A 15,119-nucleotide genomic window follows, 5' to 3' on the forward strand; every position below is an offset into this window, starting at 1 on the left:
GCTTACGAGCTGCACCACACCTGGGCAGAGCAAATTCGTTCCCCGACATCAGCTCTTCGACAATACCACACAGCCAAATCGACATCCACAACCGTCGCCATGGCCAGTACGTTCACGGAATTTCACCCCTTACATGGCCAGAATACTAACGGAGCTGCGCAGAATCCAAGAACTCGTCCCAGCACAACCAGTCCAAGAAGAACCACCGTAACGGGTACGCACCACCCTTATCCATCGCACGCGCCATTATCCCGCAAATGAAGCATCTACAATGCGAGAGAATATGGATTCCTAGATGAGAACAAAAGCTGATGCAATGGCAACACAGTATCAAGAAGCCCAAGACCCACCGTTACCCCTCGCTCAAGGGAACCGACCCCAAGTTCAGGAGGAACCACAGGCATGCTCTTCACGGCACTATGCGCGCTCTGGTGCGTACCGACACTCCCTCTGCCCACGGGAACACGGCCCGCTAACAAACACACACAGAAGGAGGTCAAGGAGGGCAAGCGCGACTCGGCATAAAGGACGATACGATCACGAGCGAGCGACGATGGCGGTTTTCGATTCCTTTATGAGACATCTGGTCGGCGTCAATGGCATTCGGACTTTCTATGACAGCTTCGAACTCAAGGGATTGGAGCACGCGGCTTCACGCCTACTGCAGGCATGAAATGCGGCAATGAAACAAGTCGAAAAGTCAGGTCGGTTCCACCAGCGCGCGACTGTCCAAGTGATGTGTTAGGCTGTTCGACCGTTCGCAACGAGTCCAGGTAAGTCGGAGACATCAACGAGGTGCAAACCTCAACCCAGCCATTAGTGTGTACAGCAACAGAGCTCTTCCATGCTCGACCTGCTGAAGGAAAATCTATCGTGGCAAGAACAAGCACCCCCATCATTACCAAACACACGACCTTTTACCCCGTAAGGTACGTGTGCATGAAGATGGGGTTACATACCAGCTGTTGAATCAGTACCTTGGGACTTTCGGTGCATCTTCGAGAGAGTTTGTGCAGTCAGTACATTACAAGATAGCATACATCCATATGTATTCCAATCAATGACATTATCCTATCCAGATTGTGCCTACCTTTTTACTCAGATTACGCTCCCTAGACATACATCTTGAAGAACGGGCGGGCCGTCACTGGCACCTCACCACCTCCATCCTTCCCTCATACTCTGCGACCGCGACGCTCAAGTCTCTCACCACGCTAACCTTCCTGAGCTGATGCGAGGGTGCCCATAGTCACCAGACATTGACAAAACGCCCCTTGACGCTGTCACATCTCTCCGCGGAGGTAAGTCAGCCGAGGCGTTCCCGTTCCTGACGTTGCTGCAACCCTGTCGTAGCCCGATTAGCTAGCAGCCCTACACCCCGGATTCATCCGTCATATCTACCCGTCTTCTATTGCGAAACTCTTGTGTTCCCAACCCTTTCTTCTCCGTCATCCAGTTTCTTTACCTTCCAGTCCTCTTCAACTCAGCCTACGCATCTCGACCCCCACCCATTCGCTCCGGTCGAACGTCACCGCCCCCACCATCCCACCATGGCTACCCAAGCGCACTGCGCGTTCTGCTTCGAAACTCTCGTCGCAAGCCTCGAGAAGCGCCCTGCCCTAACACTCGCTCAAGTCGAACACCTCTGGGTAAAGTACAACACCGAGCCTACTACAACCTCTGAGCTCGAAGACGAGACCGAAGCGGAAGAAGCAGATCAGGCCGCCGCACAGGTAGATGGCTCCCACAGACCCGCCGCGATATCGCGTATCCTCGCCTCCCCGCCCTCGTCCGCAAGTTCGTCAAGCCGGCAAAGCGCGAATTCGACGCCCAGCGGTCTAAGCAGCGAGACACCAAGTAGTATCACAAGCCAGAGCAGCAGCTCTACAAACCTGGTCGATAAGGAGGAAGAGGCAGAAGAGCATCCCTTGTTCGTAACATGGAACACGGTTTCGCGCTCCGGCGACAAGCGACTTCGAGGCTGTATCGGAACCTTTGCAGCCCAGCCCCTCACCACGGGACTCTCATCCTACGCGCTCACTGCCGCATTCGACGATACGCGTTTCTCGCCCATTAGCACAAGCGAACTACCTACCCTAGCATGCGCAGTCACGCTCCTCACAGACTTTGAGCCCGTGGACGATGCTATGGATTGGGAAATTGGCACACATGGCTTGCGGATTAGCTTCCAGGAAAAGGGCAGGCGATACGGCAGTACGTATCTGCCTGATGTGGCGAGCGAACAGGGATGGACCAAGGAAGAGGCGCTGGTTAGTTTGATGCGGAAGGCGGGGTGGGGTGGTAAGAAGGCGGATTGGAACAAGGTCGCGTTGAAGGTCACGAGGTACCAGGGCAAGAAGGTAGCGTTGGGGTGGGGCGAGTGGAGGAGTTGGAGGGATTGGGTTGACGAGGAGATTGCGGATGTTTAGATGTGAAGAGTGAACTATTTTGGCTCTTTGTGATTAGAGCTATAGAAAGCTACGGATGAAGGGATGCATCATGATTAACGATGATAATGGATAGCGATGGCGCTACAGTAGGGATATACATCGACGGACTCGATAGACAAGAAAGTTCGATACCCCTTGATAATGAATAACGACTTCTTTTACCACAGCCGGAGTCGCATATGACTGCAGCAAGTACTGATTGAAACGCCGCCGTCGTGTCACGTGCCCAAGTATATACAGAAGAACTTGTATACACAATCATCAATCATCCATTTTGGTAGCAACCACGCTTTCCTTATCCAAGGATGGATGTGTCATGGTATCATCCATTCGTTTACCCCAAAGGTCCTTGTATGCAAATACCGAACCCTAGCCCAGTCCATCTTACAGTTCGCTTTCTTTTCACGATCACACGTTTACATAACGTACAACAGGTCCGTATCTACTCATGTTAGTGTTCCGTTTGTGCTGATCAAAAGGTAGAGAAAAGGCTTACTCAACGGGTGACTGCAGCTCAGCTGAGGTTTCTGGGCATATTTCCCCTCTAGCTCATCACGAATACTGTTGAGCAGTTGTACATAGCTCTGATTTGGGTTCTTGCGCAGCGAAGAAATGAAGGCCCAAGACATGGCTCCGGTAGCTTCACCCCCAATACTTGCGTCGGCCCTGTTGTTCATCCAGATCAGTATTGTCCTTGTTGAGTTAGAGCTGGATGGTGCAAAACTTACGAGGTCTGTGTGTCCTTGGATCCACTCCACATGATCACGTCGGCAGGGCTAGTCTTTGTTCGCAGGTTCTTCTTGTACACTTCATCACCACTGATTGCCTTCTTAAACAGACTGGTGGCGCCGCCAATCATGCTGCCGATATCGCCGCGTGCGTAACTCGACACGATACCCAGTAGACCCTGGCCAGCCTCCTTCGCCAGGTTGGGTTCCTTGAGCACACCCTGGGTGGAATAGATGTAAGGCAGATCGAGGGCGGAACCAGAGTGGCAGGAATCGAAAATGGCGGTTAATCGCACACCGGGCTGGAGGGGCGCAACCATGATACGGTGCATCTCGTCATCGACAATGTGGCCGGCGGTACGGAAATCAACTGGGTAGACTACTTCGTCGTAGCCATCGTCTTCGTCTCCGTCGAGGTCTTTGGTCTGGCCACCATGCCCTGGGTTTAGTTAGTATGTCTGACAGTGTGCTTGTGTAGAGCGGAAGACGCACCTGAGTAGTGGAAGAACAACGAGTCGTTCGGTCTTGCGTCCTTGACCAGCCAGTGCATCGCTCGTAGAATATTCGCCTTGGTCGGCTGGCTCATGGGATTTTGCTGGTCGTCGGTCAAAGTGACCATGTCCTCCCTCTTATAACCAAAGAACTCGTTCAAGTACGTGCTCATGTTCTTCACATCATTGATGCAACCACGAAGTTGACCTCGTTGGCCGAAGTAGTTGATACCAATAAGCAGCGCTTTCCGCCGACCGTTACACGCTGAGTATTGGAACGAGTAGCCATTGGGTGCGCCGTGACCGAAGTTCTGTGCGCCGGATGGTGGTGGCGGGGGAGCGTTGTGGTTTCCATGTGTCCATTGGTTGCTGCCAGCTGTGGGCATCATGCCTGGACGAGGAGGCTGTTGTGGTTGTTGCGGAGGTGGCGGTCCATAGTTGCCGTACTGCTGTGGTGGCGGGCCCTACGCATGTCAGCCATGGATTCAGCGAGCGGTTGCTTTTTAGCATGCCATGTGCATACCTGGTTGTATCCATACTGTTGAGGCGGCGGCGTAGGTTGGCCGTAGTTGTTGTAGGGTGGTTGCGGGCTCTGGTATCCGTATTGCTGTGGGGGTCTGACGTTCGTCAGCATCGGTCAAGCTTTGCACGTCATTGTCTACTCACGGAGCACCGTAGTTTTGCTGCGGAGGCGGGTATCCTTGGGGAGGTGGAGCACCGTAGTTGTTCTGGGGCGGCGGCGGCGCGCCGTAGCCACCGCCACCGTGGTATTGCTGGCCAGGATAGTAGGACATGTCGAGTTGCGATGTGCGATTGCTGTCGAGGTTTCCTCAAGTGTCCGCGCGTACTGGCAGAGATGCCGAATAGCCGTAAATGATGATGCCCAGATACCCGTCTGCGGGCGCGCTCTTCACTGCTTCAAATAGGAATTGTGACGCAAGTGTCGAGATGAAGGAATAAAACGTCGTAGGGTGCACGAAGAAAGCTGTAGTCGGTCCCGTTATAGAGTGCGGCTGACGGTGCGTCGGTAACGTCGAGGGATGTGGTAGTAGCGCGGGGTCTGGCAAGGATGGCTAGGGCTGAGCTCTGACAAAGCTATGGGTACTGAGCTCCGAAACTCGTGGGCCAACTCTCTTACCTCACAGTCCAGACGTCTGAATCTAGAAGAGCAAACCACGAGAACAGGCAAGACGAGCGACGATCCCTTGGAGAAATAGCAAATCGAGTCAATTCAGGGGTGTACACCATAGGAATGGGCCGTTACGGAGATGAAAGAAAAACGGAAACGCCTGTGAAGAGAGTCTGGATGGCGGGTCGAGGGCGCATGGCGTATGGTTTGTGCCCATGTTTCCTCGTGATCCACGATGCGACTTGCATGCCGCTATGCAAACCTACTGTAGCAGTCTACTGTGTACATGCATCGTCTTTCGGCATTGCGTCCGCAGCTCGAGCTACTCATGCGCTAGGGACACTGTGCAACGGCGATTACAACGTAGACGCTTATCCGTCATGGTCCATCCTACGTTTGCTACATCAATTGGGTAAACACACGCTACCTGCCTCTTCCAAGACATTTCATCCGCTTCATTTCCACAACTACCTACGTGTCTCCTCCTATGCAAGACGAGACCCCAGTGCCGCATCTCCCGTCGCTTCTGCCCTCTCATTCGTCTAGCCGCCCGGCATGCTCAATCTGTCCGTCTTCTTCCCGTCTACTTTCCGCAATGTGTGACATGGGGGCGTGTGGGATGCCACGATGCCGGCGAGGTACAAGGCTAGTTAGCTCGTCCGGTCTCGTACGCGAGACGGCAACACCGACGATCCCCAGGACCGGGGTCCAACTAGGCGCAGATCTGTTTCCTCGGAGCTGGGCTGGTCTAACGCTGTTCTACAGCGTGTGCTTTGGAGAGAGAGTTTGCTATGCTTTCGGTAGTTTATGTGCTGTTGCTTTTGCTTTTTCAGTTCCAATCAATGTTGACAGTCATGATTACAACAAGCTTTCCTATTAAACGTAGACCCCATCCATCAAGACCAGACCATCAACCCGCTCTGAAATCAAACGGCCCTTTCCCATCCCGTATTCATCCAAGTCTTTTTTTTTTCAGCCCTGTACCGTCCCTGGCCAGATCAAAAACACGGCATCATGCACCCTGCCGAATGCGGCGTGCAACGCGAAGGGTGTACGAGATCACTTGGCTACATACCTGCTATCCTACCTTCAGCGCTTCCCGATCCGACCCATACCCCTCTACGCGATCCCACCTTGATGCACTTTACGCATCTGCAAGAAACCTTTCTGGCATCCTTCCGTCCAATTCAGTCCTTACATGAAAGCGCCGCTGCTTCTAGAGGCTGGTGCTAAGAGAGTCTAGCCCTTCCTGTGGCTTGCGCAGAGCACTGCAGGCCAACACTGAGGGCCGACTGTAACTGGTCCGCGATCCACGATGATTGGAAGGGGAAGAGGACCGGTGTATGCGTTAGGCGCAACGCTGCTGTTGTTTCACTGCGCGCTGGCGTTTCTGGCTGCAGTGGTCGTGAGAAGTGGGCGCAATGGGCTTCTTCGAACGGCATCATAGATGTCGTGACGGTGGCTATGGGGTTACATTGTCTGGTAGGCTGTGGTAAGTCGAGCTATCTTAGCCCTATGAGTAGTTCAAGGCTGCGGTGACAGGGTAGCTGAAGGTGATGTAACGGCATGCTCATGCAAGCTGTGCGATGAACGAAGTGTGCGTCTTCTCCCAGCTTTCATGCACGACATGGCGATGCACCAAGAATAGATGCGCGCGGTGATGTCAAGAATATCATGAGAAGATAGTGTTCAAAGTATGCTATTCGAGAACATGGGGTATAATGTTTGACCAATTGCTTCTTCATCGTGCTCTTCCGCCCAGTCTAAGGATGAAATAATGAAGAGCGAGCTCCGTCCCAAAGTAACCATATAGATCATCAATCTTCCCGAGCTTGATAATGACTAAATGCGAATATAATCGTACAGAGTGCAGTCCGATTCAAATGACTCTTGGGGTGGTCGTACGTATTCGTTTGAAAGAAGAAGGGATGAGAAAGAAAGTAACCGACGAAATTGCTAGAGACGCCAAACATGAACAGTTCGTACAGATTACAATAGGTATAACAGTGCGTCAAGCCACCGAGTGCGGACGCTGTCTCAGGATCGGTTTCGACGAATGAAGCAGACGCAAACGCCGTATCGTGCGCTTTAAGGGGGTAACTATTCGTGACAAAGAAATCAATCGTCAGTGTACGCCAAAATAAAAAAAAACTGCGATCATGGATGTAAAAGAAAAGCTGCTGGTAGAGCAGGGTTGGGCATGGTCTTGGATGGAGCAGGCTCGGAAGCTTGAATCGCACCATCATCTTCAGTGGTCTTCGCACTGGCTTCTGCCTGCTTCTCTGCGTCCTCAAGCTCTTGCTGTTCACGAGCTTCGCGCTCGGCATAGATCTTTTGCTTCTGCGCTTGCGCAGTTGCCAGAGTGTCGATATAGGTGCGGAACTTGACAATCTCGCGAAGGAGGTACTGCGACTTGCGCTCCCAGTTGGCCATAGCCTTTTGTGCGTTAGGGTGGCGAGGGGAGAACTAAGAATATGTTAGTGACGTTCATGTATAGTCTGGAGGTAAGTCTTACGGCAATGAGTAACGGCGCTCTCAGTTCGTTGTGGTGCGAGAGCTCGTTCTCAATGTTCTTGACATAGTCGGTAAGGGCCCTGAGCTGGTCCACTTCCATCAGGGTACTAGCCATCATGCTGGACGCCGGTGGGCTCCAGTCAGATAGGGTCACCTTGTCACCGGGAAGTCTAGCCTTGGGCGTGCCAGTGGCATGGTCCATCGAACTACGAAGGGAGCTTGTGACACTGGGACGGGGCATGTGGCCTTGTACCGATGGTGCGCTGTCCTGTCGGATCAGAGCTGGGTTGATGACGTTCTCGCCCCAACCATACTCCATGCTGCTGACTCCACCCATTAGAGGCTCTTTCGAGAGACGAGCCGACCAGTAGTTGACGGTGCACACGAACTCTCGGCAAATGTCCGGTGTGCCGACCTGGAAGAGATGAACAGCACCTGTAGGCAGCGACAGCGCGAAAACGTGAGGCCTTGTCTTCGAGTATCCTGGGGGAGGTAGAGCGCTGGCAATTGTCTGTCGGAGTGGGAAACTGTCCAGGGCTTCCGCGTTGTCCATCCAGTTACCGCCTCCTACAACACCGCCCACGGACGGCCGCAGTTTGCTCTTCTGTCGAACCGACTTGGAGTTCATGCTGAAGGAGAACAAGCGCATGCAACCCTTTTCAACCACAGCGAAGCACTCGTTCCATGCTCGATCCTTTGCTTTCCTATCCACTGAATCAAGGTGTCGCTTGTGCTTGAGAATGCCTTCCTTGGCCCAGGGTGCTCCCACAAGCTCGAGTGTCTCGTCTTCCAACAGTGGGGCGACGCGGGAGAATTCTTCGTCGCTAGCGATAGTCATACCTTCCTCCCGAATGATAGCTTGACTGAGAGCATTGGCGAAGCCGATGGCCTGTTGGTAGTCGCCAGTTGCAAAGTGCGAGCCAAGAGAGTCGACCGACATTGATGTGCCCGTCTTGCCGTAAGAGTAGCGACTCCAAGAGCTGGACCCGGCAGGGCTCCACACTGAGCCGTCGTCCAAGCTGGTCCTACTTGATGCTACAGTAGACGAAGGATACAATCTTTGCTTTGAGCGGTTCTTAGAGGCCCAACGACTGCCCACGTTTCGGAAGTCGTTCTGTGACCGACCACGGTAACTGGTATTGTCCGAAGGCGCTTTGCTCAACACACTGGGAGTGCGGCGTAGCATGTTGCTAACGGAAAGATTGTTGGATGAAGGCTGGTGATGGACAACAGGTTCAGAAGATCCGTGGAGAGGCAAGCGTTGCTTGCGGATAGAATCGTAGAACTCTTTGAGCACAGTTTCGATCTGAAACTCCCATCCCCGCATGGGGCCATTGTATGGTGAGTTGACGAGGGTGTTGGACTCTGACACGGCAGAGTCAAAGGAGAGCAGACCCTCTGAGCCACTCCTAGCAGGAGGGCGAATCGAGAGACGGCTGCGGGTTTTCCTAGCCTCCACAGGCTCTTCCTCGTCCGCTGGAAATGTGGTGGCTTCGGCGCCCGGAGAGTTGGGTTCTGATTTATCGTTCCACGGGAGAGAGGGTCTTCGGAAGTGGGCGTGTTGCGGCTTCAGTGTCTCCTCTCCTGCAGCCTTGACCGAATCTTGACATACGCGAGTGACGGTCGGGAGTGTGTTGCGGACGAACTGGCTGCGTGTCATTCTCGACTCAATGTCGGCCAAGTGAAGGTCTGTGTTGAGGAGCAGGATGGAATAGCAAATCGTATGCACAACATCTGTAGTGGATTAGCTTACTATATTGTCTCAGCACAGTGAACACCTACCGACTGCCTTGAAGCCATGACTGCTGTTGCATTCACACCAGCGCTCTGAAAGACTCATGAGAATGCGATCAACCTGCTGCGTCTCGGCCTTGAGGATAATCTTCCCACAAAGGTCACGCATAGCGGCGAGGATATTCATGCCTGTCCAGTCAAAGAGGTCCATGAAGGCCTTGCGCATGCGTGTGCTGGACAAGGTGACATCGCCCAGCAGGGCAGCTGCTTGAGCCTTCAGACTGGAGGAATCATCACCGCTGTAGATCTGGAAAGCGCGTTCGCGCTCAGCATCAGTAGGCTCGCTGTGCATCGATCGGTCCTCGACAATAGCAGGCATGCTGTCGGATTCGCGGCTTTCAACTTGCACGATAGGCAGGCTCGTAGCAGAGTGGAAAACGTCATTAGGTGAGGTTGGAGTGTTGGCGTCTGGCGAAACCTTGTCGAGGGACTGCTGAGACGATCGCGCGCCTTCCAAGGGTAGCTTTAGATCGTCAGAAGTGTCGCCAAGCGTGTCTGGCAGAGTAGTATCGAGCCACACACGTTTCGCGGCCGGGCTCTTGCTGTTGGTAAGATGAACCTTGTCGGTTGATTCGGTGATGACCCAACCTTCGTCTTCGACCTCCGAAGCAGACTGTGACACTGACCCACTCCTAGAGGTTGAGTTGTTGAAAGGTGACAGAAGCTCAGCCCGGTGATCGCCAGATGGCTTGCGATTGCTTTTTGCATCAGATTGCCTGAGTGACGAGGGAGTGGGTCCTGTGCTTGGCCTCCGCGCTTCTTCGGTACCACTGTATTCACCCGTTGGTGTTGCACGGCCACTGCGGTCCTCATTGCCACTGCTATCCGCAAGGAAAGTGTCTTCTTGCTGATTTTGGGCAGCAGATTTTGCATGCTTCAACTTAAGCTTCAATTTCGGACTGCCCGTATTGTTCGTCTCAGAAGCCTTCAGCTTCTCTCCTCGTGAAGCAGGCGGTGTCTGATCATCCCCACGCGAAGTCGGCTTGATCGTGCGGACTGTTGCGTCCTTGTGTAGTTTATAGTTTGGTGAGAATCCATTCGTGGAAGCATCGCCCGACTGCTCATCTCGTGCGTCGACGGACCTCTCAACGGTGCGCCCTGCATCGTTCAAGTAAGGGTTCATCACTTGGCGCAAACTACTAACTCCGGGGCTAGGCTGGGGCGGAAGGACTGGCCTGTTTGGTTGAGTAATTTCGAGAGCGGCAACTGGAGGTTTTGTGTTTTCGGATATCGACTTCTTCCGACGGCGGAAGAACGATGACGGCTTTTTGCCCAACGTTGGGGGCTGCAATGCTTGGACATCCCCGTGCGAAGAATTGGCAGTCTGAGGGGCTTTTGGCAATGATTTTAGCTGCGTAGCAATGTGACTGCTATTATTCGGGGTCGTGCGGGGTCGTGCGGCAGAGTACATAGAGTTGACATCGGCCGTTTGTGGCTTGGTGGAGACTGGTGTTGAAGCCTCTTGCGACAACGTGGGTGGGCCTGTGGGGGTTGGGAGTGGTGATTGGGATTTGGAGGAGCCTCCGCCAAAGACGCGTCGGAAAAAGCCAGGCTTGGGCGCTGCTGGGGTTTGCACAGGGAACAGGGGACTTCTCGCGGCCACAGATGGTGAGGGCGCGGTTGGGTCATGCCATGATGGCACAGGAGGCAACTCCCGCAAGGTGCTGGCGTTGACAAACTCCTGCGCCTGGGCTCTCATGCTGGGTCCTGGCTGGCTCTTGTTCTTGCGCAGCGTTCTGTAGCTTGTGTTGGAACGCACGCTGCCTCTGCGGCCAGGCCTCGGTCCTTGTGGTACGGCGAAGGCTGGTTGGGGAGGTAGAGCGAGGGGAGATTGCGGTGGTTCCTGGACCCTTCGAGGGCCAGCCGGGATGGTGGGCTCGGGAGCGGCATCGTATTCATCGGGATAGTTTTGATAGGCAACCCTTCCGCGGTCCAAGACAGATTCAACTCTGAGGGGGGAGACTCTGCCCCGGTCGCTTGCATTGCTATGATCGAAGCTCGCCGAGCGCTTTCCAAACCCTAGACGCTGGTTGCCCAAAATGCCAGACTGGCCAAAGTCCATGCTCGAGGAGCCGCTGCCCATGCTGCCCTTCTTGTTGCCGCCTCTCAGATGGCCCGCCTGTGGGAGCTGGCCATACTGGCCGGTACCCTGCCTGCCCGTGTATATGTCCCGCGTGCTTCCCTTCCTGTGAATGGGCGAACCGATGTTGTTGCTGCTGTTGCTTCGTCGTGCGCGCGAGTGGTGGACTGTGTATCGAGAGTGCTCGTCGGGGTTGAGGTCATAGTCGGAGGAGCGTGACGAGGCGTAGGTGTGGCCGCGATGGCGGGCGCCGGGCGGTCGGTACGAGTTGTCTCTGAGGAAGAAGTCGTCTTCTGCGTAGTTGTTGTATTGGGGCCCTGAGCTGCCGAACAGGTTGCCCGTGGAGAATTGATCGAGCGAGAGCAGCATGTTGTCGACGACAGAGTCCCTCACGTTACCCCCCTCGGCAAAGGAGAGATCGTGCGAGTCGCGGAGCGGATCGTGCTTGGAGTTGTCGTTGAACCGGTCTACAGGCGTGGCATCGTCGAAGAAGGTCTCCTGCTTGGGCGGGTTGGTGTTGAGGGCTCGCATAGACCCGTTGGGTCGGAAAGTCCTCGAGGAGCCGGTGGGCGTGGAGGGACGGCCATCCTGCTGTGAGTAATCCGCCATGGTGATGTGCGCTGTGTGTGAGAGTGAGCGTCGAGTACCTTCCCACACTGGGGCGCAGGAGCATTCTCCGGAAAGCCCAGACAGGTCGCTGAGGGCTATGCAGGAGCAATTGAGCAGCGTGCCGTGACTGCAGACGGCACGGACAGGTGACGGAGGTGGTCAATGGCGCGATGCTGCTTGGGCGCGCCGTTCCTCAGCCTGGGAAGCCAGCGGCGGCCGGCAGAACGATGCTAGGGGTGAGGTAAGGCGTCTCGCAGTCGCTTTCGCATGACACGCGCAGGCGACGGTCGGTCTAAACTCAGTTTACGAGAGGGTTGCGGGGCTTCAGGGGTTCCAAACCGACAATGGTGGTCGTGTTGCAGGACGAGGCCAAGAGGAGCCACGCGCGAGCACTACGTGCGGATCTCCACCAGATGGGGGAGCAAGCCTCAGTCCCCAGGTAATGATCTGAGGACAGAGAGGGCAGGAGGGAGGGCAACAGACGCCGTCGCGGTCGCAAGACGCGTTCGGGGCAGAGAAACGTTGTGCTGGCCGCTGGCCCCAATGCAGGAGAAGGGCAGCTAGCAACTTTTGAGATGCCGGTGCAGCAGATCCCAAACTTTGTCGTGGCACCCCTGCACGCCCACGACCGAAGCATCCAACACGGTCGCGACTACGAGTCAAAGTGTCTTGGTCCCCGCGCCCTGACCAGCCTCCTGGTCGCTCCCTATGAAACGCTGCCGTGTACCACCAGCCATTGGCATCCTGCAGAGACACGGCAAATCAGGAACCCCAAGCACTGTTCACTTGTTCACTAACGCGGCTCCGTCAATAGGGTCGGCCCCCGGGCCTGTTCTCACTGCCTCTTAAAACGTTCGGTATACCCAAAACGAGCTGACTTGCTAAGAAAAAAGCTACTCCAGCAGGCGTTGATAGGCCGGCACGCGGCTAGACTAATCACCCAAATGTGCACCGCGCATCTCAATGACTATCCAACAGTAAATGTGCAGACGGACTCTTGGCTCATCAATTAAAAAGGTACAAGTCCCGGGGGCTGCTGCACGGCCTGAGACCACGGGTCGCGCCTCCTGCGGGCAATCCACAACTCCGCTTTCCTGCATATCTTGCCTCTTCGTCCACCACCACCCTTCCGGTGGAGAGATGCATTGCTGGACTTGCGTTTGCCCAACGGCACGAGTCACCCCTGAATTCTCGAGCGCCAACTCATCCCGACCTTATTCCTGCCCACGCTGGCATTAACACGTCGAACCGGCAGTCCCCCCATCGCAACTTCCTCATGGACACGTTGTACGGCAATACTCGCTTAGTGCTCATATCTCCGAGCCCGCAGATGCGTCACCAGAAATCTTCCGTATACAGGGAACACCCTTCCATAGCCCTCCACTGCCTGAGATCTTGACATCGCGACCTTCTGATCTTGGGCAGCCGCTCCGATAACATACCATGTCATTCATATTTTGAGTAATCCAGAGATCAACAGGCACGTAGCGTGACTATACCCCCCGGGATGCGCACTTTCCTTTGTCGCTCCGGCTATACACGCTGCAGTGTTCCAATATACCAAGACCGGACCTGCATCCTGAGCCACCCCTCAGTCGCCTATCGCGCTTGCCCAGCCATGCATCATCTCTCATATCCAATAGCCCCCCCTGCTACCAGATATCTTGTTTTTCGCAAACTAAAGTTGCTGCGCTGTGATCAAACACTCGAGGAAGGCCCGACGATAAGCCATCGTCCAAGATAGCCGAAACTCTATGCTCCCCACGATCGCCCGTTGGTATTCGCGCCACCATCAACAAATTTGGCACAAAATACTCACGGCTGTCACATGCCAAGTTGTGAGTGCTTCTTCGTTTAGCGGCATGCCTGCGTCGCCGCAGCGCGAACCCTATACTTGGCAATCTATAGTGCGAACAGCAAGGGGGAGTGCCAGCGCCGCTCACTTCCAAATAATTGTATCAGAAATAACCACAATCATCCATCTTAGCCTCTTGTCCTACGCGCCATCACTATGCGCTATCTTGAGGTCAATCTCGAAACTCTTTTACCCGCGTTATCTTCCCCACAGTGGCAATAAGAGCAACATCAAACGTACTTCTACCGGGCTGCGAGACAAGAATGTCCAGCAGGGGTTTGTGTCTGACGCGCATCTAGATCTGACTTCATGATATACGATTGCCGCACTCAAACCTTATGCTACCGCCGGGGCTCGTTCCGTACCGCCAATCCATAAGCCCTAGAACGGAGACGAACCTCACGCAGGTACCGAGTAGGCTGCAAAGAAAGCATAACTTCTTTGAATGTTTCCAACGCTTCGAAATCTAGACTCTGGCATCATACAGTCTTTCGTGCAGTGTTTCAAGAAACTTTACCATATGTCACGCCAAGCCACCGCCTCAGGATGACTCCCGTCATTTACATGTGACTCTAACGCTCACACATGAAGTCAAAACGGTTCCATCATCCCTGTACCACACATGATCCAATCGCATACCGGCAATGCTCCCGATCATCAGTGACATGTAGCATTACGCATTCTTTCTACGGAGGATCTTGACCAAATACATCATTTGTCAAGATGAGCTAAAAGTGAAACAAAATGACTGCCCTAGCCCCTAGTACCGCTGTGCAGCCTGCTCTTCTTGTTCGCGCTGATATTGCTCATGAGCAGCAGTCCATTCAGCAACCCCGTGCCTCCGAGGCGGAACAGCGCCACTCCAATTGCCCAGGTCCATCCGGTTACCGTGCCGGTTCTGGTCCCCCAGCTGGCATATAACGCACTGGTATCTCTTGACCTATCTGCGGTACTCCAGCCCCTCTCCACCTATGAGATCGTCCTTGTAAATCCTCAACACCAGCACTGCGAAGTATATCGCCTGTTACTCTCTCTTGAAGTTTCCGTCTATGGTCCTCTCGCAGCGCATGGAGCATCTGCCGCAACCCCGTCAGTTCGTATAGGCTATCGTTCACATGCCCCAATATCCTTGCTTCGTACGGCTCACTCGACTTGACTACTACAATGCGCACGTCCCATGTGTCATCGATGTTAGGGTATGTCACTAGGCTTAGCCTACCGTGCAGCTAGGGGTTCACAAGCGGCATGTGACCCATGATTGAGTTGCGAAGGTAGAGAAGTTCTGCGGTTGTGTTTTCGAACATCTCTGCTGGCGATTGTGTGAGTTAAGTTGATGTGAGTTGCGGTGGGGAGGATACATAGTAGGTGTTGCGATCATTCATGCACACATGAAGTGATACGGGTTTGCTGTAACAAGGCGTGAGAGATTCAATGAGAATGGTGCAGAAGTCACGTTTTGGTTCGTGAGA

General features: G+C 54.3%; 5 protein-coding genes across 5 annotated transcripts; 3 read left to right on the forward strand and 2 right to left on the reverse strand.

The window, feature by feature from the left end:
* Positions 1-99: 99 nt before the first annotated feature.
* On the forward strand, positions 100-525 carry BKA58DRAFT_439145 (ribosomal L29e protein family-domain-containing protein; the record flags this gene model as incomplete). Its single annotated transcript, XM_046173651.1, has 4 exons — positions 100-106; positions 163-214; positions 329-431; positions 490-525. The coding sequence occupies 4 exons, from the start codon at positions 100-102 to the stop codon at positions 523-525; spliced, it is 198 nt and encodes a 65-aa protein (XP_046026648.1).
* Positions 526-1,223: 698 nt separating this feature from the next.
* Positions 1,224-2,647, forward strand: BKA58DRAFT_160115 (ammecr1 family protein). Its single transcript, XM_046164942.1, has one exon. It carries the CDS (start codon positions 1,551-1,553, stop codon positions 2,427-2,429), a length of 879 nt encoding a protein of 292 aa, XP_046026649.1. The 5' UTR covers positions 1,224-1,550; the 3' UTR covers positions 2,430-2,647.
* A 219-nt stretch (positions 2,648-2,866) lies between these two features.
* BKA58DRAFT_401216 (caspase domain-containing protein) lies at positions 2,867-4,463 on the reverse strand (the record flags this gene model as incomplete). Its single annotated transcript, XM_046171652.1, has 6 exons — positions 2,867-2,892; positions 2,947-3,116; positions 3,179-3,617; positions 3,671-4,133; positions 4,193-4,286; positions 4,336-4,463. 6 exons carry the CDS (start codon positions 4,461-4,463, stop codon positions 2,867-2,869), a joined length of 1,320 nt encoding a protein of 439 aa, XP_046026650.1.
* Positions 4,464-5,466: 1,003 nt separating this feature from the next.
* On the forward strand, positions 5,467-6,281 carry BKA58DRAFT_160086 (uncharacterized protein). Its single transcript, XM_046164941.1, has one exon. It carries the CDS (start codon positions 5,590-5,592, stop codon positions 5,998-6,000), a length of 411 nt encoding a protein of 136 aa, XP_046026651.1. The 5' UTR covers positions 5,467-5,589; the 3' UTR covers positions 6,001-6,281.
* A 625-nt stretch (positions 6,282-6,906) lies between these two features.
* BKA58DRAFT_160185 (uncharacterized protein) lies at positions 6,907-11,928 on the reverse strand. Its single transcript, XM_046164943.1, has 3 exons — positions 9,095-11,928; positions 7,314-9,046; positions 6,907-7,264 (listed from the first exon to the last, which is right to left on the reverse strand). Exons 1-3 carry the CDS (start codon positions 11,793-11,795, stop codon positions 6,956-6,958), a joined length of 4,743 nt encoding a protein of 1,580 aa, XP_046026652.1. The 5' UTR covers positions 11,796-11,928; the 3' UTR covers positions 6,907-6,955.
* Between the last annotated feature and the right edge of the window lie 3,191 nt (positions 11,929-15,119).

Source organism: Alternaria rosae (genome assembly GCF_020736505.1).
Source record: "Alternaria rosae strain MPI-PUGE-AT-0040 chromosome Unknown BKA58scaffold_4, whole genome shotgun sequence".
Classification (NCBI taxonomy): domain Eukaryota; kingdom Fungi; phylum Ascomycota; class Dothideomycetes; order Pleosporales; family Pleosporaceae; genus Alternaria; species Alternaria rosae.